The sequence below is a fragment of the Mustela lutreola genome, chromosome 12 (genome assembly GCF_030435805.1).
Source record: "Mustela lutreola isolate mMusLut2 chromosome 12, mMusLut2.pri, whole genome shotgun sequence".
Lineage (NCBI taxonomy): Eukaryota > Metazoa > Chordata > Mammalia > Carnivora > Mustelidae > Mustela > Mustela lutreola.
Window position 1 is genome coordinate 30,851,854 of NC_081301.1, and position 24,000 is coordinate 30,875,853.

At 45.0% G+C, this 24,000-nt stretch overlaps 1 protein-coding gene across 2 annotated transcripts in view; it reads right to left on the reverse strand.

The window, feature by feature from the left end:
• INVS (inversin) overlaps positions 1-24,000 on the reverse strand; it is a 174,103-nt gene that overhangs the window by 20,760 nt on the left and 129,343 nt on the right. For both annotated transcript variants that reach the window (XM_059143533.1, XM_059143534.1), the window contains 2 exons: positions 17,236-17,519; positions 3,296-4,010 (listed from right to left, as the gene is read on the reverse strand). In XM_059143533.1, the coding sequence (XP_058999516.1) occupies positions 3,296-4,010; positions 17,236-17,519 (999 nt within the window). The remainder of the gene's footprint in view (positions 1-3,295; positions 4,011-17,235; positions 17,520-24,000) is intronic.

Sequence of the window (24,000 nt, forward strand, 5' to 3'; positions counted from 1 at the left end):
CTGTTGGAGGTTGGGCCTGGACTGGGAGAGAGGTGAGGGGCATGGGAATGATGGCTGTCTTTACATCTAGTGTTTATTGGATGGTGTCTATCCCACATGCATTCCTAAACTTCTTATTGAACACAGCTGTTCTGGAGACTTCCAAGGAAAGGGTTTATCTGATTTTTTTCTGGTTGGTAGCTGATTAATCACTAGTGAGCCTAAAGGCACTGCAGAGACAGGCCCCATGCCTGATTTTAAATACACCAAATGAGAAATGATGTCTTCCTAAAGTCTGCTAAAAAGTCTCCTTGTGATGCTAGGTGCAGTCCTTCTCTCTTGCCCTTAAGACTGATTTCATTCATATTGCAGGGTTCTCCTTTTTCCTGTAGCATGCCAAACCATGGGATTTCTCCACTAGAATATAGATCACATTTCCAAAAAGCCAACTCTGGAGGAAAAAGCTGGAGATACCAGGCAGTACTGCTCCATAGTTCAGCTGCTTTGGTTTGTGATGACGCGCATCGTCTACACCCTCTTCTCTGTGGGCAGAAATTTCACTAGGAAACCCAGGTGTTGGCTTTCATTGGGTACATCCTCCACCTAATCATTCTGGTATGTAGAATTCTGAGTCTGTGTCCAGAGGACAGGATGGTCCCAGGGCTCAGAGTAAAAGCCTCTGTTCTGCCATCCTTGACAAAAACAGCACTCCTGGTTTGTTGGGAGCCCTAAGATGCCCAGTCATCCTGTTCAGCCCAGGGCTCACGGCCCTTCGTATGGTCCAGCCAATCCTTGCTAACTCACCCTACCACGTGCTGGAGAAGAGCTGACAGGAAGGTCGCTTACAAATGTTCAGGTAAAAGGAAGTGTTTCATACGACTGTTCTTAGCTACAGCAACTTTCCAGCCTCGCTTAGATCACCCAGTATCCTGTTTCAATCTTGAAAATGAAGTCTTGATTGGTAATAAGACTCACACTTTAAGACTCAGCCTCACTCACTGTTCTCCATGCCCAAGGTTCCCTCTGCTCACCCTATCCTTGCGCATTTCCTAGTCGGCCTCTGTCCTTAATGTGTCTCCTGGGACGACAGCCTGCCTCTCTCTGGAGCAGTTATGTGCCAGACCCTGTTCTCCGCCCCACCCCTCGCTGCTCCTTAGCTTGGGTGTCAGACACCACACACTGTCCCAGGACACCGCTTTGGTCTCCTGTACTTAAAATGGAAGATGCATAAGGCTATGTAACAGAATCATTAAGAGGGTTTTTACTGTCACCAGACCTGTGACTTCCCACAACGTGCAGCATCCCACAGTTCCTTTGGGAGTCAATGTCCCAGGTCTCAGAATTGCACACCGGTGCAGCCAGAGGGCTGGGTAATTGCCTCCCCAGATGGGCACACAGACTGTGAGCCCAGTGTTCTTGAGGGGATGACTGAAGGCTCATTTGCTGCTATGGACACTTACGGACAGGACCTGTCAGCTTCTGACTCTTCAAAGGAGTCAAAGAACAGTTTGACGGGAAGGCATTTCGGCTAGGGAGCAGCTGTGGGGCCTGATGTGGTAAACCCTGCTGGCTTGTTTAGATCCCCAGTTTCAGCTGAAATACATAAAAAGTTCCTCTGGGATGGTAGCCAATGTGCATCTGGCAGATGCTCCCCCAAGGAGGGGGAGCAAGGACACTGTCCATCTCTGGCTGCAGAGGCAGACCGGCTCTGCTCCGAGCCCACACTGGCACTTCTTAGCTCTGTAACTTGGTGGGTTTATTAACCGCTCTGTGCTTCAGCTTCCGCATCTGTGAAATGGGGACAAGAACACGATCTACCTCATAGGGCTGTTGGGAGGACTGCCTCAGGTAATACAGGTAAAACTCATTAGAACAGCCCCTGCCCCTGGCACAAGCGCCTAATCAACGCCAAGTACTAATATTAGCCACAGTAATAACAACATCCACATTACCTTGACCAGTGTGAGCCCCATCCATGCAGCCCTTCCGCTCCAGCCTGTTCTGAGGTGAAGAGCACGAGGTCTGCCTCCGCTGCTGTGACTCTGACCACAGCAAACACCACCTTTACCGAGAACGTACGGGAAAGGCCCTTGAGTCAGAGCTTCAGGGGCCTGATTTGTACCACTGGGACAAGTCGTTTTTCTTGAGACAATCTGCTTGCCTGAAAAATGGGGACACTGATCCCTACTGTGAGAGCTTCCAGGGGTGGCGGGGAGAGCAAGGGGGACCAGGCAGGAGATGACTTTATAAGACCAGTGGCTTGAACAGACATGACGACTCACTGTGGCAGAGGCCGTGTCCACATGGAGCAGGTCGGCCGACTCCCAGCCAGGCAGTCCTTGGCACTACAGACCCCGAGGCTTCTCCCCGATCTCCCAAGAACCTCTCCTGCTCTCCACTCTCTCTCTCTCCTTCTGCCAACAGGAGGGTCTTTCTGGCCCTTTTATCTCCTGACAGGGGTGTTGACATGTGGCACACCTGTGCTCGCAGTGATTTACTTGCTTTGTTCCCCCATCGGCTTTCCTCTCTCTGGAGATGGAGGCCACCTGAGCCCCACCTGTGGGCCATGGCTCCCGCCCTCCCCCAGCCACCAGCCATGACTAAGGCCTCATCTAGATTTAGGCCCTGGGGGGCCCCGCAGATGAAGGCGATTCTGAAATATGTGAAAAACTTGCAGCAAAGGACTCACTCCTCCAGTCCTCCCATGAGGACTCCCTGGAGGAATCCGTCTCCACGACTCCTCCTAGGACCCACGCCATACCCCCAGTGTGGCAGGTGCTTGCGCAGGGTTTTGTAATCTAAGAGCCACTTAATCCATGATGACCAGGCCCTAGTGTAGGTACTCGGGCTATGACTAATTCCTGGGCAGTAAAGAAATACAAAGAAAAATAAAATATCTTCCATGTGTAGTGCTTTAGAATTTAGGAAGCGCACAAGATCTCATTCTAGGAACCTGCCACACAAGCAGAACAGGCACAGCAATGACTAAACCCTGTTTCACAGATGACAAAACTGAAGGTCAGGGAGGCCACGTGACTGGCAAAGGTCAGATAACTTGTCAGACACCCGAAGCTCAGGCTTCCTGGTTAGAAACTGAGCACTCTTTTCCTTTACACCCGGCTATCCTGGGTGCTTCCTAACTTTCTTGGCAAAGCTGTCTTCCGAATAGCTTATGCAGAGTAAATTACAAGGACCGGCCCGTGAGTGAATTTTATGGGCATGCTGTCAGGCCAGCACGCGGAGTTCACTAGAAAAACGGAGCACAGGGCATGTCACGTTAGGAGTATGAGGAGCTGTGGCACCTCCCCCACCCTACCTTCTCCAGGCCCGCTGGATGACCGCTGCTGCCTTGTTCTTTTTGCGAAACAGCTCTTTCCTGCTTCTTTCTTTCTGGATTATCTGCAGCCGCAGCTCTACAGGGAGAAGGTCGATATTCAGAGTCTGCCCAGAGAGAGCACCAGGTGCTGGATCAGGCTCCTTGGATATCCGGGTGTCCTCAGACAGGGTGGGTGTTCCCGACTTCCTGACTCCTGACCCCACCACCTCCGGGTTCTGTGGCAAGTCTGAGTAGATCCCTCCTGTGAGCTCATCCTGTGTCATTTTGTTTCTTGGTGTTCGGTGGTGGAGAGGATTCTGCCCAGCATGGGCCACCTCCCCCTTGGCACTGCCAGGCCGGCTGGAACCAGCCGGGGAGTGCCTTCCTCCTCGGAGCTCTTGAACGCGCCTTCTCTGGGACGCACATTTGGCCTTGGGTGCTGTGTCCTGCCGCCGGCTGGGTTTCCGGGGCCCATCCTGCTGTGGAAGGCTTGCCGCTGCCCAACTGGGGTCCTTTCCTTCCTCATCAGGCCTGGCCACCCTGGAAGGTGGCTGCTTCAAGAAGCCTTTCCCTTTGTCACACCACGGCTCACCAACTGTCTCACCTCTGGACTTCTCAACAGAGGAGACTCTTGGGTGTCTGCTTCCATCATTGCCTTCACTGGGGCTGAAGTGGACACAGGCAGATCGGCCTTTAGACTGTTGTCTGGGTGATTCTTGGGGAGACAAGGGAAAAGGGAAAGAATATTGACTATCCCAAACTTGCATAGTAGTTCTGCTCATTTGGTCACATAAATGACTTGTCCTATTAGCAACACCATTGATAGCGGTGATTCTAACTAGAAAAAAACCCCCCAAAACCTGTTCGGCTTCTATTTCTAGCAATGGACTGTCAGATAACCTGAAAATCTTCCCACTACAATGCTGACTAAAATATAATAAACATTCTTTTACAAGCACAATAGTGCCTTCAGGAAAATAAAGAAAATCCAAAAACAAAGGAGAGGCCCAAAACAAAGAGAAAACCAAAAATCAGGGTGTTAAGTGTGTGAGTTGATACAGCAACTGTCTGGGCAGGTACTCATGGTGGAGTGGACAATGTTTGGTCTTACTAAAAATATCTAGCTGTCTTTTAATATCTAGATACGGAGAGAAAGCGACGCCTTTTAAAAAAATCTTATTTATTTATTTGACACACAGAGAGAGATCACAAGAAGGCAGAGAGGCAGGCAGGGGGACAGGAAGCAGGCTCCCTGCTGAGGCTAGATCCTAGGACCCTGAGATCATGACCTGAGCCAAAGGCAGCGGCTTAGCCCACTGAGCCACCCAGGTGCCTCAGAAAACAAGGTCTTGCAGGCAGAAAGTTAGCTAGGACCAAGACCCTGCAGGAAGCCAGGACTCTTGAGGGTGTATGTCCTCTGGGCTATGATAGTCCAGATAAAAAATCAAATTGCCAGCACTGGGAAACAACAAGCAAATTTGTCTTAGCCCAGGTTCTGGATGGGGAGAAAAGTCTCCTTGGAGGATCTGAAACCTAAGTCCTGTGCCTCACATGGGGTTCACATTCATTCATTCTCAACTCATAGGAAAAATTAATATAAAAAACCAGTCTCAGGATGGTGGTAAGGATGCTTCACGAAGCAAATGCAATATTACGTTGACGTGGCATTCCCTCCACTCAGCTCACACAGAAGGGTCCTTCTGAAAATGACGTCACAGTCCAAAATTATAAAATGCATGAGGAAACAGTCTACTGCGAATGCGTTACCAGACACAATAGCTCTATCAGATCAACAAGAACTGAGATAATAGAACAGTGTGCACATACACAAATACACATGCACATGAACTGATTAAACACAAAAGAATTTAAAAATAGGGGAAAAGAATAGATTTGGAAAAGGACTAAATATAACCTCTAAAATAAAACAGTTTAGACTCAATACCAAAAACAATGACGGAACTTCTGCTTCTGTAATGGCAGAACAGAGGCACACTCACCACGGAGAACAACAGAAAAGCCAAACAAAATATCACAAACCACCTGTCTTAAGGCATCAAAGAGCTAACAGGTCAGAAAAAATGTGAGGGCCGAGATGCAGGAAAATCGGGTAACCAACAGAGATGGGCAAGGCATCTGGGGTCATGTATTCCTAAGAGAATTCTATCATCCCCTCAAGGTTTAGAGGACAAAACCTGGAGTCCAGAACCTGTCAAGAAGGTTTTTTGTTGTTGTTGTTGTTTTTTTGGGGGGGGGCTGGGATCCTGGAGGGCTATATCTTAGGAGAAAAGGTGAACTCATAGTAAATTGATCCTTGTAGGGACTGAGGGCAGCTTTGCTTCATCTCAGTATTGAAAACTGCTCAAACTTGGATCGCTCATGCTCCTACATGTCTGCCAGAAGCCAATGTAAATCCCCTCTGGAGGAACTACTATCATCTTAGGTCTCATGTTATTTATCATGTAATTTTTTTATATTAAATGCTTACCACTCAATCAAAAATATGCAGGCAGATAAACAGACAAGATAATATTCAAGGAGTGGGGGAGACAATAAGACAGACACACAGGTTATCCAGATAATTTCTTTTCAGAAACAGACTTTAAAACAACCATTTTACAGTGCAAAGATGTATCTAAACTCTTGCTATGCTTCATGTAAGACAAAGGGGAAATAAGAGAACCCGCTTGTATCTGCTCATTTGTATAAAAGAAATATACAAAGGATAAATCAGAAACCAAAGAGATTGGGTACCTACTGTGATGGGGCAGGAAAGGGGGAGAAAGGGGGAAATGGGACCTGGCTAGTGGGGCTGAGGACGGCAATACTTCTATGGGTATATCTTTTTGAATAGTTCTGACTCTTAGAACCATTATAATGTTTCACATACACTACTAAAACCCCAATTAATTAAGCAACAAGATATTACTATTAGATGGTGGAAATGCAAAAACACTGACAACACCAAGGGCTGATGAGGAGGCGGAGCCACCGGAACTCTCACACCCTGCTGCTGGGAATGCAAGACGGTACAGCCACTTTGCAAGGTGGTGCAGCAGCTCCTTACAAAACTGTTTGCACCACACGAGCCAGCAGTTTTCTCTTTGTTATTTACCCAAATGAATTTAAAACTAATGTCCACCCAAAACCCTGCACAAGGATGTTTAGAGTAGCTTTATTCATAATTTCCCCAACTTGGAAGCCACCAAGGAGTCCTGCACTAGCTGAATAGATGAACAATTGTGGAACACCCAAACAATGGAATATTACTCAGCACTAAAAAGAAATGAACTGAAAGGAAATGAAATGAGTGCTAAACAGAAAGGAGTTACCAAGTCTTGGAGGATGTTCCTAAATGAAATATTACTTCCCTCATGTGAATATTACTAGTGCATATTAGTAAGTGAAAGAAGCCAATCTGAAAAGGCTACCTATTATATGATTCCAACCCTATGACATTCTGGAAATGGGCAAAACTGTGGAGATAGTCAATGGATTGGTAGTTGCTAAAAGTTGGAGGGAGGGAAGGATACACAGGGAGAGCACAGGGCACTGTGATGGTTAATTTTATGTGTCAACTTGACTGGCATCAGGGGTGCCCAGATGGCTGGTAAAATATTACTTCTTTATGTGTCTGTGAGGATGTTTTGGGAAGAAATTAGCATTTGAATTGGTAGACCATGTACAGAAGACTGCCCTCACCGATGCAGGTGGGCAACATCTAGCCTGTGGAGGGCCTCAGTAGAATGAAAAGGTGGAGGAAGGGCAGATTTGCTCGTTGCTTGAGCTGGGACAAAGCTGCGCTTACACACAGGTGCTGCTTGTTTTCAGGCTTTCAGACTTGGATTGGAACTTAAGCCATCAACCCTCTCTTCCCCCTGATTCTCAGGCCTTTGGACTCGGCCTCCCACCATTTGCCGCCCTGGTTCTCAAGCCTTCAGATTCACTGAATCATACCACCAGCTCTCCTGGTTCTCCAGCTTGCAGGCAGCATCGTGGGACTTCTCAACCTCCATAATACAGTGAGCCAGTTTATATAACAAACCTCCTCTTTTATATATATATATATCCTATTAGTTCTGATTCTCCGGAGAACCCTGACTAATACAGGCAATGAAACTCTTCTGTACGATGCTGTAATGGTGGATATGAGTCATTATACGTTTGTCAAAACCTACAGAATGTGCAACACCAGCCATGAAGTCTGATTAAACTGTGGACGTTGTGTGATAAGGATGTATCATTGTAGGTTGATCCGTTTTAACAAATGCGCCGCTCTGGGAGAGGACGCTGAGTGGGGAGCGACATGTGTGCGGGGCGCCGGGAGTGTATGGGAATTCTGCCCTTTCTGCTCAATTTTGCTGTAAACCGAAAACTGCTCTAAAAAGTAAATTCTATTAAAAGGAAAAAAAAAAGGTCCAGACTTCCAGTTCTAAGATAAATAAGTCACAGGGATGAAAGATACTCATAGGAAATATAGTCCATATTATTATAATAGTGTTGTAACAGATGGTAGCCACACTAATGGTGAGCATTGGGTAATGTATAGCATTGTCCAATCACTATGTTGTAAACCTGAAAGTAACGTAACACTGTGTGTCAACCATACGTCAGTAAAAAAAGAAAAAAAAAAGAAAAAGAATGAAGAAACTGCTAGATGATATTAGATGCTACTAACTAGTAATGATAAAAAATGATGTGATTTGGGTATTAATAGAGATAGATAGTGAGAAAGAATACAAAGCTAAAAGTATACCCGTATATTAAAAATATATAATAAGGATAGTGTTTTTAATTTGTGGTGAGGAGTTGAGCTGCTTAGAGCCCCTGGGTGTGAACCCAGAAAGGGATGCTGTACCCCTCCTGAAGCCTTATTCACAAAGCCCACTGCCAGTGTCATGGCTCCAAGTATATGGCTCCTTTCCATGTATATTATTGTATATTCTATGCATATTATTTCATGTATATGCCTAGAACAACTGTCTATTCTTTTTTTTTTTTTTTTTAAGATTTTATTTGTTTATTTGACAGACAGAGATCACAAGTAGGCAGAGAGGCAGGCAGGGAGAGAGAGAGGAGTTAGCAGGCTCCCCGCAGAGCAGAGAGCCCCATGCGGGGCTCGATCCCAGGACTCTGGGATCATGACCCGAGCTGAAGGCAGAGGCTTTAACCCACTGAGCCATCCAGGCGCCCCACAACTGTCTATTCTTTAAAAAGAAGTCATTAGATTCCAATATTACCATATAAAAAATTAAATCTAATAGTAATAGATTAATAGTAATAGTAATAGAAATAGTAAAAATTAGAAAATATATGTGATTATTACATCATGAAGTGGGAAAAACCTTTTCTTAGGGAAAACCACAAGGATAAAAAGCTCAAAAGAAAAAATTAAACAGAATTAAAGGGTAAAATTTAAAAAGACATTCATTATACCTGATAGACAAAAGTTACTATTATTATAATACTCTGAGCTCTTAGAGTGGTTAAGAAAATGAAAAAAAAAAATTGACATAGTACATCAGTGAACAATCCAGAAAATAAATACACAGAGCCAGTAAAAATATGACAAAATTCCATCCTGCTAACTAGGATTCAATAAAATCACTATTTGCCTAAATGTTTGGAAAGAGTTTTGGGTTTTTTGCTTTTGAAAGGCTGAAATAACCTTTTGCAACCTTCCTGGAATGAAATCTGGCAGGATGTTTAAATAGCCACAAAAATTAGAGATGTACATAAAAATTTACATGAAAGGTTATTTAGCTCATATGTCCTACAGCACAGACATGATTAAACAAATCATGCTGTATTCATAATCTGATATAATACTAAGCAGTCACTAGCATTTTTGTTGAAAAAAGGAGATAATGTAAGAAAATCTCAAAATGGGATGCCCATACTCTTCTGAAATAAAAGAAAAGGAAAGTTCTAGAAGATGGATTTGTGCCAAAGTGATAAGAGTTGCTTAACTTAAGGAGGATTTTTATTTTTTCTTTGTTGTTTTCTGTATTCAAATTATTTTATAATGTACAATGACCAATTTTGTAATTAGGAAAAAGCGTCATTTTCTGCTTCAATAAAGTACCCAACACCGGGCACCTGGCTCAGTGGGCTAAGCCTCTGCCTTCGGCTTGGGTCATGATCTCAGGGTCCTCGGATTGAGCCCTGCATTGGGCTCTCTGCTCAGCAGGGGAGCCTGCTTCCTCCTCTCTCTGTCTCTCTGCCTGCTTGTAATCTCTCTCTCTGTGTCAAATAAATAAATAAAATCTTTCAAAAAAAAAATAAAATAAATAAACAAATAAAGTACCCAACTAAAAAAGAGAAAGAAGGAAAAAGCCCAACAATTAAAATCAACTAGGATGTGGGAAAGAACTCAAAATGGAATATAAATAGTAAGTAACAAACCTAATTGTTTACAAATGAATTAAGTAACCACACTAAAAGGCGAAGAAAAGAACTGACCTAAGTAACTTAGTAAAAACACATTTTGGCTGAATAAGGACAAAAAGAAATGTATATAAAGATTGTGCTCTAGTTAATAATTTTGTTTCTCACAGGGTTGGGTTAGCAATTCTGAAACTATTTTATGTGTACACCAGAACTGAAGAAAGAAGCATGTATCCCCAGATGATGGGAGCCAGATCTTTCACTGTTGGAGGAAACACTTCAAGTAAAGAGAAAAGATAGAATAATCGCTGTGGTGTTGAATGGAATCGGAGGTATCACGAATATGAACTCATGGTGTGTGTGTGTGTGTGTGTGCGCGCACACGTGTATGTGTGTGTGTGTGAGATACACACACACACACAGATAGATGCAGAGATAGATGTAAATAATTTTTAGCTCTGTCTGCTGAAAGGGCTTAGGAATAATGGTAAATAGTAATACGCCCACCTTGCGCTCGATTTTGGTTTCTAATATCATTCTTCAACAGAGGGAACCAGGGTTCTTCAGAGAAGTGGTTAATTCCAGGGCTCTGAGTGGGGGAGAGACACAATGAGGTTTCATTTTGAAGAGATTAATCTGTCCACAGAGAGGAAAATGGATTAGGAGAGTCGGAGCAGATAAGTAAGACCCGTGAAGAAGCTACTGCAATAGTCCAAGTTAGAGACAAAGGTAAGAAGATGTGAGGTAGAATATACAGTGGTGGAGGATGAGAGGAAGAAAACAGGTTTGAAAGATGTTTAGGAAGTCAGTGAGGCAAGAGCTGGCGACAGGCTGGGTATGGGCGGTAAAGGAAAAGGAAATAGTCATTACTCCCGCACTGAATGTCCACACGGATGAGTGCGTCATTAACCACCGCAGAGCAGGCTTCCATAAACCTTCGTCCATCCTGTCGCAGATGGGTTGAGTTTGGGATGCCTTTGGGACATCCAAGTGAGGGCATAAGTAAAGAGTTAGATATACATAATGGGAATAAAGGAAGGAGGTCAGGTGGCAACTGGATTTTCTGTGTTAGCCACTGTACACGCACCGAACGTAAGGGCCCGCTTCCCCCCTCCAGTCGTACCCACTAGTTCTGGCAGCCCATATGGTGAGAAAGAAGACAACACCAGGGATGGCCCTTCAAGCAGTGAGTCTCTCCTCCACTAGACTCTCTTGAAAACCACACTGACTCAAAGGCAACTTGATCTCACCACCTCCCACAGGCAATCTGCTGGCAAGTCCTCTGCACTGCGCCTCTCCAGTCCACGCCTCCCTCCTCACCCTGCGGCTGTGTCTCAGTGTCGGCCTCCGGGCCTCCCCACCACTCAGCCGCAGGGATCTTCCTCAGTGTTATGCCTCCTTCCTGCCCTACCGCTTGAGATCATAGCGAGAGAGTTATCCTAACAGCTCATATTTATAGAGTGCTTTAGACCCCGTGTTTAAATCTTTCCACGGGTTATCTCATGAATGTTCACAAAGTTCTGAGACAGGCATTTTCCTTTTCTTCCTTCCTTCCTTTCTTTTTGAGAAGTTAAGTAACTTGATCAAGATTATGTAGGTATACGTGGTAGAGTCTAAATATGACCCTAGTTTATTCAATTCTAAAGCTTGTGCACTCAGCCGTCATGCTCTACATGCACTGTAAACAAGAAGGGGAGAATTACTATGAGAGAGAAGAAAGAAAGAACTTACTAAGAGAACGGAACTCTGTTACAGAAAACAGAAGTACATCCAATGAATATTTTTCATGTCTTTTTTTTTTTTTAAGAGATAGACTGATTTTAGAGACAGAGGGAGAGCAGCCATGGGGAGGGGCAGTGAGAGAGGGAAACTTTAGCAGACTCCTCACTGAGCTCAGAGCCCGACTCAGGGCTTGATCTCAAGACCCTGGGATCACGATCTGAACTGAAACCAAGTGCTGGACGGTTAACTGACTGTGCCACCCTGGGGCCCCTCATGTCCTGTTTAATAATCTTTCATGTCTGACTCTCAAGCACCTAGCTAGTCCCATGCAGATATATGTTCAACAAATATTTATTATGCCTCTTATGTACCAGACACCCTACTGGGTGCTTGGTACACAGAAGTAGGAGACCCATTGCTCCTTGGGATACACTGTTTAATGGTCAAAGATTCTTTCCATCCCAGTATGCACTCACTTTTGAAATATGCTTTTGCAACATCTTCAAACCTGAGGTGGAGTCTCTGTCTCTAGCCCCTTGAATCTGGGCTGGCCTTGCAAACTGGTCTGATCAACAGAAGGTGGTAAAAATGATAGGAACGTGTTGGAGCCTAGGCCTCAAGAGAGCTTGTCGCTTCTGGCTTTCTCTCTCTCGGAGTGCTGCCTTGAAAACAACATGCAAGGAAGATGGTCTGAACTCCTGGAGGACGCAAGGTCATGGAGAAGAGATCTGAGACATCTCGGCCAGCACCGATGGCCACACGCGTAAAGAAAGCCATCTTGGGCTTCCTGTTCCAGCCAGCCTTGCACCAGCCACATGCGTGGGCCCCAGTGACTGACCCAGGAGAGGAATTGTTCCGACAAGCCACAGAATTGTGAGAAGTAAGAAGTCATTGTTATCTTAAGCCACTTAGTTTTGGGGGTAATTTGTTACGTCACTAGAAATAATCAACACAGAAACCAATAGCTAAACAAGAGAGGTGCTGGCCTAACAAAAACCCACAGCGTTGACTTGAGGACTGGTGAGCGGACAGAAGCCAGGAAGGCAATGAAAAGACGATTACCAAAGGCCAAGACAGCAGAGAGGAAATTGCTGTTGGAGTTTGGAGAATGGTCAGTCGTATTATTTAATGGTAGAATAATTGGCAAAATGGGCAAAAGTTACCTGCAGTAGCTTAGAAGACAGAAAACATATCTAATGGATTTGTAGATACAGAATAGACTTCCAGGGGGCAATAGCTGAAGAAAAGATCAATTGGATTTTCTACCTGCCTGTGATAGGTGTGGGGAGAAAGAAAGAAAATTAGGAAAGAACTGCTCAGCTTGCAAGCGGAATCCAGAGGAAATACAGAGAGCCTACAATGTGCCAGGTTAGAAAAGAAAGCTGTTTAGCATATTCATTCTTTCCAGCTAATTTTACTGAGAGTATTTTAGTAAAATATGACTTAAGGATAAAGATCCAATCAAGAGTATTACTGTGAAACTCTTTTTTTTTTTAAGACCTCAAAAATATCAAAGATGGTACATTGGAAGGTACTGTAAGCTACACAAAAGAACTTCTAAGAACTTCAAGGGCATTTTCCTACAGCAGCCTGAGCCACTCAAAGTAGAGAGAAGCCTGTCTGAGAAATAATTATGGATGTAGTTTTGGAACATGGAATGAATCCAGTCAAAATCATAGGAAACCCACGAAATTTTTAAAGAAGGTTTTATTTAATTGAGAGAGAGGGAAGGAGAGAAAGCAGGAGCAGGGGGAGGAGCAGAGGGAGAAGAGAGAGAAGCCCAAGCAGACTCCCTGTGAGCGTGGAGCCTGATGCGGGGCTCAATCCCATGATCGTGACCTGAGCGGAAATGAGGAGTCAGATGCTTAACCGAGGGCCACCCAAGTGGCCCCTGAAGCCCATGAAATTTCCCAGGTAACTGTATCACAAAGAGTATCACTAGCTTGAACCGCTGAGGCTATTCAAGACAAACAGGAGCCTCTGGAACCTCAACTTCCTATAGGCGGGAAACAGGCTGAGAAGACTGTTTAGGTGCAAACACGGGCTTGTGTCTTATGGAAAAGGAAGATGTCTCGGAGAGCAGCACCACGAATCCTGGTAGAAGAGCCAAGAGCCAAGGGCCAAGGAGAATAATCGAATAGGAAACCATACATAGGGGAAAACCATACCCTAATCGAGGAACATTCTATACTTCTAGCACTGCTAATGTATAACCAGTTGGCTTTCAGAATTGCTATGAACTAGTGACTGCTATGTACCTCTTTTTTCTCCGCTTTTGGAACAAAGGTGTCTACTGTGGTTATGCTGTCCCTGCCTCACTATTGCTTGTTGGGCCTGTGTGTGTGGGGGGTGATAATGTGTGTTTTTGGTGGGCTAGTCCCTGAATTGGAAAGAGTCATACCGGGGGGGGGGGGTGTTGATTATTTATTTATTTATTTGACTGAGAGACAGCGAGAGTGCACAAGTAGGGGGAGCAGCAGCAGAGGGAGAGGAAGAAGCAGGCTTTCCACTGAGCAGGGAGCCTGATGCGAGGCTCATTCCTAGGACCCAGGGATCATGCCCTGTGCCGAAGGCAGAGGTTTAATTGACTGAGCCACCCAGGTGCCCCTATCCCTGGGGAATCTTGACATCTGGATGTGACATATGTCTCAAGATCCCAAACTTCAAGCTTAATGTGATAACTGAGATGACATTTTGGGGTCCAGAGATAATTTTGAGAATACTGTGCCTGTGGGAGGAATGTGAATAATCTGTGACCAAAAAGGAATTGGGATAGATTACTAGCCAAAAATTGCTCCCATCCTAGTATGCACAGAAGTTGAGTAAATTTCTCCATATCATTCAGTCTAGGCTGGCCATACAACTTGCTTCGAGCAATAGGATATAGCATGCAAATTCTGGAGCTTACTCCTCAAGGGGTCTTGTAGCTTCTGCTTTTGCTTTCTTAGAATGATGCTGGGAGACCACTGTGTAGGGAGGCCAGTCTAGCCTATTGGAGGATGAAAAGCCATATAAAGCAGAGTCAAGGAATCCCAGCTCATAGCCAGTATCAACTTCCAGACATTTAAGTCAGTCTATCTTAGACCATCCGATTAACTCACCTTCTACCTGAATGGAGCCACATAAGAGAGACCAAGTGAAAATGCAGTGGAACTGCCCAATTGGCCCACAGAATCATGAGAAATAATAAATTATTATTTTAAGCCACTTAGTTTTAGTGTACTTTTGTTTTTGGGGTGTGTGTGTGTGTTTTGTGTTTTGTTTTTTACATAGCAGCACATAATGGAAACAACCCTGATCTCAAGATCTTGCAATCTCCTGGAAAAAACAGATAAGCCAAAAAAAAAAAAAAAAAAAAAGAAAAAACAGATAAGCCAGAAATAACAGTAAAAGGTCATGGTCTTCCTATTATGGAACTATAGAAGACTTATAGGAACATAAGCAGGAAGATGAAGCCTTGTTTAGTGGGGAGGTATGGCTGTATAAAGGAAGGAACATTCATTCTGAGATCTGAAAAATAAGAGGCACTTTTATCCATATGGATGGGGAAATGTAATATGCAGTGACCTCAAGCTAAGAGAGAATGAGGAAATTCAACGTGGTTGTTACATCAGGGGAGTTTGGTTAACACTAGCTGAATGCATAAATGAATGAATATGTAACAGGGCATCAGACCTCTTCAAGGTATACATTACTGATGCATTATCACTGTACAGTGGGTTATGGAATTATATTCTGGATATGTTTGTGGTCATTCATGTGTACTTTTATGTGGCTGTTCTTGGCTAGATCATCAGTGTGGCTTAATAACAGTAGTTACTGAAGACCTATTACATGTCATGGGCCATAATATGTATTCTACATTAATTATTTGATTTCTATTCAAAACTACCTTGCAGGATAGAGAGTATGTACCCTTTTTTTTTCTTTTTAAAAACTGAAGTATAGTTGATACAATGTTACATTAGTTACAAACATGCAGCATAGTATTTTTGTTATGCTGTGCTCCCCATAAGTATAGCTACCATCTGTCTTCATAGGCACTATAATACCATTGACTGTATTCCCTATGCTATACCTTCCTTCCCCATGACTTATTCATTCCACAATTGAAGCCTATACCTCCCACACCCCTTCACCCATTCTGCCCATTGCCCCACTCCCCTCCTCTCTGGCAACCATCAGTTTGTTCTCTGTATTTATTAGTCTATTTCTGCCTTTTTTGTTTGTTCCTTTGTTGTTCTCCGAGTATTCCTCCCCCCAAACCCATTTTATAGGTAAGGAAATTAAGGTTCAGGGAGATAGAATGAATTGCCCATGCCCTGAATTGGGTCGCCATGAGATTTCATAGACTCTGGGGTCCACAAGGTCAAAACTATTTTTATAATAATACTAAGACGTTTTTTGCCTTTTTGGCTTTTGCACTTAAATTTCTGGAGGTTTCTCACTGTTCCTTAATTTTTAAGAATGGCTCAAAATGCTTGAATTGCTTTGGGCAAATAATATAATTTGTACAGAATACCTGTTTTCCTTCTGGAGTCTGGAGTTGTAGCATATGCTGGGCAGAGGGCACCTATGTAACTGACCCCAATAAAAACCCTGGAATCCTAAGTGTAGGTGTGTTTTCTTGGTAGACAAAGGCTAACTGGTTGTTACAATTCATTGCTGGAGGAATTAATCATATCTTGTGTGATTCCACTGGGAGAAGACTCTTGGAAATTTGCACCTGGTTTCTTCTAGACTTTGCTCCATGTGCTTTTCCCTTTGTTGATCTTGCTTTGTATCCCTTTGTTATAAAAGATCCTAGCTGTGAGTAGAAATATATGCTGAGTCTTGTGAGTACTCTTAATAAATTTCTAAACTTTGGGGGTGGGGAGTCTCAGGGGTCCCCAACGTACGAAGTGAAATCCAAACAGGATAAATTCTAAGAATCCATACTAAGACACACCATATTTAACTACTGAAAACTAAAGATAAAGAACAATCTTGAAAGCAGCCATAAAGCAGTGACATGTTAGCTAGAAACATTCCTGAGGAACACCAATTGCAAATGACAGTGGATTTCTTGTCTGAAACCATGGAAGCCAGAAGTGGCACAGCCTCTTTCAAGTGTGGGAAGGAAAGACCTGCTAAGTGTGCATTCTGGATCTGGTTCATCAGTTCTTCAGGAATGAAATCAAAACATTCTCAGGCAAAGGAAGACTTAAAGAAATTGTTGCTAGTGGAACTACCCTTAAATACCAGCCAAAGGTTCTTCAGACAGAAAGGACATGATAAAAGAAGTAATTTAGTGCACTGGGAAAAAAAGACGAACACCAGAAAAAGAGAACTATGGGTATCTAAAAGAAACTACCCCTTTTCTTGTGGTTTTTATAAATTATATTTGGTAATTGAAACAAAAATCATAATACCATCTGGTACCCTATCAAAGTAGGGAAAGTCAAGGTACCTAAATGGAAGTGAGGTTTCCACATTTCACTCAAAGTAGAAGTGGTTATAGGTCCCTTATAACTTATAGATACAATATACATAGCAATACATGGCAATACTCAGAGCAACCACCACAAAAACTGTAGAAAGAGATATACTCAAAACCGCTATCAATCAAGAGGGCATCCTAAAAGATGTTCAAGTACCCTACAGGAAGGGGAAAAAAGAAAAAAAAAAAAACAACAGGGAGGAGAACCAGAGGAAATAAACAGAAAATAAATAATAAAATGGTAGTCTTCAGTGTTGACATAATTACCTTAAATGTGAATGGACTGAGTACACCAATCAAGAGAACCCACAGTCCACAGGTTGACATCAGGTAACAAAGGCAATACACTTACCTTTTGGCTTTCTGGGGTCTCTTCCCTGCACATCTGGGGAAAGATGCTGCTCCCGCTGGGGGCCTCTGTCTGGAGATAGTGTGCCCGGAGATCCTCGATAGGCTGTCTCCTCAGGGTCCTGGGCTGCGTCGCTGGTGGGAGGCTGTTTGCCGGGAGCCTGGCTCTGCCTGTGGGGCTCAGCCTGGGTGTTGGGCATACAGGGAAGGGCTTGCGGTCTGCAGGAATCTGGGCTCAGCCTTCCCTTCTGCTGTTCTGCCTCCCTTCGTTTTTCTTCCTCTCGCTTCCTGGAAGCAAAGCCGAGGAGGCAGAGGAAAAAAATTAAGAGTGTTACCCTTTCAAATGATCCTGAGATTTTGAATTTTATGAGGAGCTACCACATCACAGGAGGGGCTTGGGAATGGACAGTTTCCATAATTTTCCATTTTTTGGTCTTTTCTCCAGACCTTACAGCTCCAAAGATGATGGAGCTGATGAGAACCTTATAGATCAGGCCTTGCCCAGTTGGGGCACACATGATGGGAATCTCTGTGTTTGCGAGACAGGGCGCAATCCTGAGGTGTGTGTGCCCCAGCTTGTGTGGGATCCCTGCAACTACAGGCCTTTTCCTCCGATTCCAGAAAGCACATCTGAATGCGACCAAGCCTGACAGTCACAGGGACAACCTTTAATCTTCTCTATTTATTAAAAAAGACCATTGGTGAGTACGGGTACATGGAACAATCACTCACTCAGCCCCTCACGATGGACGCTCACGCGCCTGTGAGCGGCAACACCGCTAACAAGGCAAACCCACCCATTTTGCAGATGAGGTCCAGAAGGCAGGATGATCTTCAAAAAGTCCTACACAAGTCCTGGTGGTGAGGCTGGCCCCTGTGGAGAGCAACCGACTAGAAGGAGGCTGGCCAGGAGGGGCCAGGCCGCAGAATGAGAGGCCGGGGGAGGGGGACGAGGGCCTGAGGCAGGCCGCCCCGGTCCAGGAAGGGGCAAGTCGCTGGAGGATGAAGGGGCTGAGTTCAGGACAAGTTTGTTTGATCGATAGCATTAATTGCTGGGAACTTCCCAGGGAAAGAAACAGGGAAGAAAAAGAACATTTACTGAGCTTCTCCTGTGCCGGGCCCGGTGGGCCATCCCTTGAGGAACCTTGATTTCAGAGAAGACAGCTTGGAGAAAAGGACCTAACAAACGACGGGAGAAATGGTACACTTGGGAGCCTGCACGGAGGGGGTAGTGATTGATTTTGTCTGGAGGAGTTCAGATGTTCCCAGCTGCTGATTCTTAAAGATTTGGAGAGGTTTGCCAGATGGATGTGGTGGGAATGAGGACGTCAGTGTGAGGTGGCTGTTTGGGCAAGGGCTCGGGGCATGGGAAAACAGGGTCTGTTCTGTCTCTTCTCATCTTCAAACAGTGCTTGCTGTACACAGCAGGTGCCCCATACGTGCGGTTCAGACGACCCAGGTACCGTGTAGGAAGAGAATCAGGCAGACACATAAAGGTTCAGGTTAAAGCGGAATGATTAGGGCTGTAGTGGAGAGAAGCCCACACCGGGAAGCATAAGAACTTTTCTAGTCCTGTCCCTGCCAATAACTACAAAATGGTATCGAGCCAGTCACTTTCCTGCTGGAGACTCAGTTTCCCCAGGTCTAACAGTTGTATGATAGTTTATAACCTGGAATCGATTCAGGGGTCTGTGTGGAAGCTAGATGTCTTTATAAAATCTGGGGTATCTTTTGTAATGAGATAGATTTCTTTTATTGTTATAGCTGGTATCAGAGTCCCTCTTGGGGGAGGGAGAGCCTTGTTTAGAAAAATATTTTAATCAGCCTGGGAACAGAATGGAAGGCGGGTAGCAGGTGAGCCCTTCAGGGCCTTGGTGGTGATTGGCTCTGAGGAGCGGAGGGCTGCTCCTGACAAAAAGAGAATATGTTTGAAGCTCCTGACAGGGAGGGAAGAGATGAAAGAACATGAGAGAGAGAGAGAGGAGGGGGAAGAAAGGGATGATGAAAGGCTGGGAAGTGTGTACAGCGATGGCCAGGCCAAAGAGAACCTCCACGGGGAGCTGATGGACAAGGACTTTAGGTCTGTGCTCTTCACACTTTCATGAATGGAATCTCCTGAGATCTCGTTAAAATCCAGATTCCCATTTAGCAGCCTGGGGTGGGGCTCAAGATTCGGCATTGCTAACAGGCACCCAGGTTATAGAGGTGTTCCTGGTCCTCTGAACCACAACTTGAGGAGCAAGGCTTAAGACAATAGAAAAGCTTCATATGGACTGTTTTGTTTGTTTGGTTGGTTTTTGGCTTTTGGATTTTTTTTAGAGAGAAGGGGTTGAAAAGGGAGAGGGAGAATTTTTTTTTTTTTTTTTGAGAGAGAATCTTAAGCAGGCTCCACGCCTAATGCGCTAGATCTCGACACCCTGAGATCACAACCTGAGCTGGTATCAAGTCAGATGCTTAACCGACTGATATGGACCATTAACTGTACCATGATGGGACATGAAATGGATTGTCCACAATGACACCAAGGTCTGGGAAGGTCTCCCAGGATCCTACATGCTGTTTTATAAGCAACCAGACAAGCTGCAGAGCTAAGATATCAGACATGGAAGCAGAAACAAGAGTGAGGCAGAGACCCTAAGCCTCCAAGAAGTCACAGAATTCAGACTTCCACAGGCTGTGCGATTCGAGGCAATGTTTACTGAGACCTCAAGGGACAGAGAAGACCCAGATGACAGCGATCTGGGTTCCCTTTGATATAAAGCCTTCAACCTCCCCTTCTGAAGGTCACCTGTCCCACAGCAGAGCTCCTGATCTGGGCGCCAAGCCTGTTTATCTGGTCGTTTCCGACTGAGCCCCATTCCTAGCAAGAGTGGCCGGGCGGACCGTGCTGACTCCTGTACAGCTCTGATATTTTCATTTGACTCTGGTTTTGTCCCACGCTTTGCCGAGTGCTGACACCTGAGCACTGCACCCGACAAGCCAGGGGTACAGCCTGTCATCGTCAGCGCCGGAGAGTCACCTGGAAGCTAGCAGGCGCCATTTCAGCGTGAGCTGTCTAGGAGAAAGCTGCTGTTCGGGAGAAGCTGGAAGCATCTGGGCGGCTGAAGTGCCACTAATTGATGGAGCAGCCGTGCTCCCGGCAGGAGGGGGACGGCTGCTCTTTTTACACGCACTGATGAAGGGAACCGCTCTAGGAGAATATTGGTCCCGCAGACAGACCCTCACGTGCGGCTGTCTGCCTTGGCATCTATGTGGATCTCGCTGCTGTTAAAAAGGGCTCGGAAGTGATAAATTAGACTTTTGGTCATTTCTCTTTCTTAGGGAAACCAAATAGCTTTCCTTTTCAATTCCAACAAGCCGCTTCCACTCAGGTCCTGGGCAAACCCCATCACTGTGGACCTTTTTGGGCCAACAGCGGGGGCAGCCACAGGACCCCCAGACCATCCAGCCTTCTAGAGTGATCAGAATGGCCAGAGACCCAGGGCGCTCTGAAGACTTGTTTGGAACAGGACGTTTGTAGGAAAGTGTTTTTTTCATGTTGGTAGAACTAAGTAGAGCAGATTTAGAAGGAAGACTGTAATAATCAGAATATATCATTAGACCCTATTAATAGAAAATAAATAAATGTTTAAACAAATTGACACATTTAAAAAATCTTCAGGTGGCCGGTGGCCCACAGCGATGCAGTTCCCCAGAGCTGTGGCTCTTGATATAAAAGTAATGATCATTGTGGAAAAGTGAGTGGGATTAGAACTGGGACCACAACCTATTTACATGTTGCTGCCTTAAAACAAAAGCAACAGCAGCGACACACACACACACACACACACACATGCGCGCGAGCATGCGCGCTACAGTCCAGAACATGATCTTTTATGTACGCGTCCCTGGGGAATAAGATCCAGCTCCATGGCTCCTGGTCTGAGTTCAAAGGAATCTCAATTTACTCACTTTTATTTGGTAGATAAGGAAATTGAGGCAGAGTGATAAGTGACTTACCCATGATACTCTCTCCCTCTGCCTCTGCTCCTCCCTGACCACCACTTCTCAAAGAATGAAGTGGGTCATATGAAGAAACTGGCAGCCACTCATCAGAATAGCCATTAGCAGCATTTCAAACTAAGTTCAGATGCAGCTTTTAGTTCTAAACTCTTAGACTCAGTAATTATTGTGAAATTTAAGTGTTTTATCTCCAACTAATTTATTATGAATGTCTGAAGATCTAGTAATCTTCATGGGGGTTAGGTTATAAACTTGACCTATTTTTGTCAAATTTTGAAACAAATACCAGAGAAAGAACCCAATGCTATTCTAGTTTATATGAAAAATTAAAGAGAAAAAAAAAATCCCATCGATGCACAGCAGATAACATTTTAGCAGGAAATTTACTAAATGGTGAAATCTTAATGCATAAAGTAGTTTTACCTTGTTTTCTCTTTTTTTTTATTATCTTAAGGGGAACTGACTACATAACAATTTTTGATGGGCTGCCCATTAGTCTGGTTTGTACTCTTTTCTGGAGCAATATTTGCAGGTCCACAGAGACTCATAGTATAGAAAAGTGAGAAATTCAGTTGAAGATGAGGTCCTTGACAATGTCCAGTTCAGGTTCTGTGCATCACAGAGCAAAGAAAGTCTCCAGACCGTGGGCTGAAGGAACCGGGAGTGTCACCCTGGGGAGAAAGATGTAAGGGCCACAATGCTCCTGCAGATCTCTGAAGGGCCACCAGGAGGCAGCAACGTGGCCCGGAGTCATTCACCACTCACCCCTGCAAAAACAGACCTGAGACCCTAGGATGGGGATGTCTACAAATGAGCAGCCTAGAGGACAACTGCAGAAATGGGCCCATAAGAAATTCAGTGATCAAAAGATTGCTGGGGCACACCTGGGTGGCTTGGTTGGGCATCTGCCTTCAGCTCGGGTCACGATCCCAGGGACCTGGGATTGAGTCCCCTGTTGGCTCCCTGCTCAGTAGAATCATGCTTTTCCCTTTGCCCCTCCCCACCAGTCATGCTTGCACTCTCTCTCTCTCTCTCTCATAAAAATAAATACATAAAATCTTTTTTCTTTTTTTTTTTAAAGATTGCTTGATGTGCAGAGAGTCAGATGAAGGGCCATAATTTAAGTGTCTTGGACGTCCAGTGGCTTCAGCATCTCAAGACTGGGGTGTGTTTGCTTGCACAGTGTGCACAATGTGGCACAGACCCGCCTCTGGGCCTGCACAGTGGGAGTCCCGGAAGATGATGCTGTTCTCTACTCTCTGATGTGGCTTCCACAGAGAGTTGTAGTGGCCCAGTTGAGCAAGAATTAATTAATTCTGTCAGAGACCGCAGAAAGAAGCAAGCTCTTCCCCGCTGCAGTGGGGTACTCAAGTCGCCACTGCTGTGAAGGCAGGACCTCAGAGACGTTTGAAAGCTGGGACTAAAGTGGCTCTCACAGAAAAGGGACGTCTACCTAAGCAGGTCCTGTTGTTCCAATTTACCTGGGCTTTGTCCTCATGACATTCTTGTTTATAGTCTCAGTGTAGGCTTGGAACTAATTTTCTTACTTTTCTCAAAAATGTAGGAGGAACTTGGTGTGCTCTGCCATGCTAGTTAACTTTCAGAGTAACAGGAAGATTTTTTTTTTATTAAACTATGTTGCAGAACGGATGATGGTGGCTTGGTACCACTCTTTCAACAATTCCTGGAAACAAGAGGGGAACAACTGAAGGAGCAGTGGGGTAAGAGAAAAACTGGCTAGGGACCCGGTTCTGGTAGAAGTAAAATAAAATAATAATAATAAAAAAAGAAGTAGGGCTGGGCGCCTGGGTGGCTCAGTGGGTTGGGCCGCTGCCTTCGGCTCAGGTCGTGATCTCAGGGTGCTGGGATCGAGTCCCGCATCGGGCTCTCTGCTCAGCGGGGAGCCTGCTTCCTCCTCTCTCTCTCTCTCTGCCTGCCTCTCTGCCTACTTGTGATCTCTCTCTGTCAAATAAATAAATAAAATCTTTAAAAAAAAAAAAAAAAAAAAAAAAAAAAGAAGTAGGGCTGTTCCTTGCTGGCCTACCAAGATGGCGCCAGCAGCTGGAGACAGCCTCCAGCATAAGTGCGGCTGGTAGGAACCCCGGCTTAGGGGAGGGCTGAGATTCTGGTGCCATCTTTCTCCTTTACTGGCTGTGGGTTCAGGAACGTTAACCTCTGCGAAACCCCACCTGGGAAATGGGATGAAGGACGGCTGCCCTGTCTTTCCTTACGGAATGATCAGGTGGACTGAATGCAGTGACACGTAAGACCTTTGTAAGCTGTAAAGCACTGTATAAATATCACTGATCACTATTACTTTTGTGTAAAGCTGTTAAGAGAAGGCTTCCCTGTGACAGGATCTGGTGAGAAGTGAAGAAATTCGTATTTGGCATGAACGCCATGCAGTCTAAGAGCGAGAGGGCTGGGCCTAATGATATTTTCAGAAATGCTCATTGTTGAAGCCGCACAACTCCCTTTTCTGTGAGAGCTGTTTCATTATTATTATTTTTAAGATTTTATTTATTTATTGGAGAGAGAGAATGAGAGAGAGAGGGAGAGCACAAGCTGGGGGAGAGGCAGGAGCAGACTCTCGGTTGAGCAAAGAGCCTGTCATGGGGCTCGATCCCAGGATCCTGAGATCACGACCTGAGCTGAAGGCAGATGCTTAGCTGACTGGGCCACCCAGGTGCCCTGTGGGAGCCATTTTGATCATACCTCTCCGACCTGTTGTAGGTCCCGCTTTCATGGCCGTGGAAACTTATATACT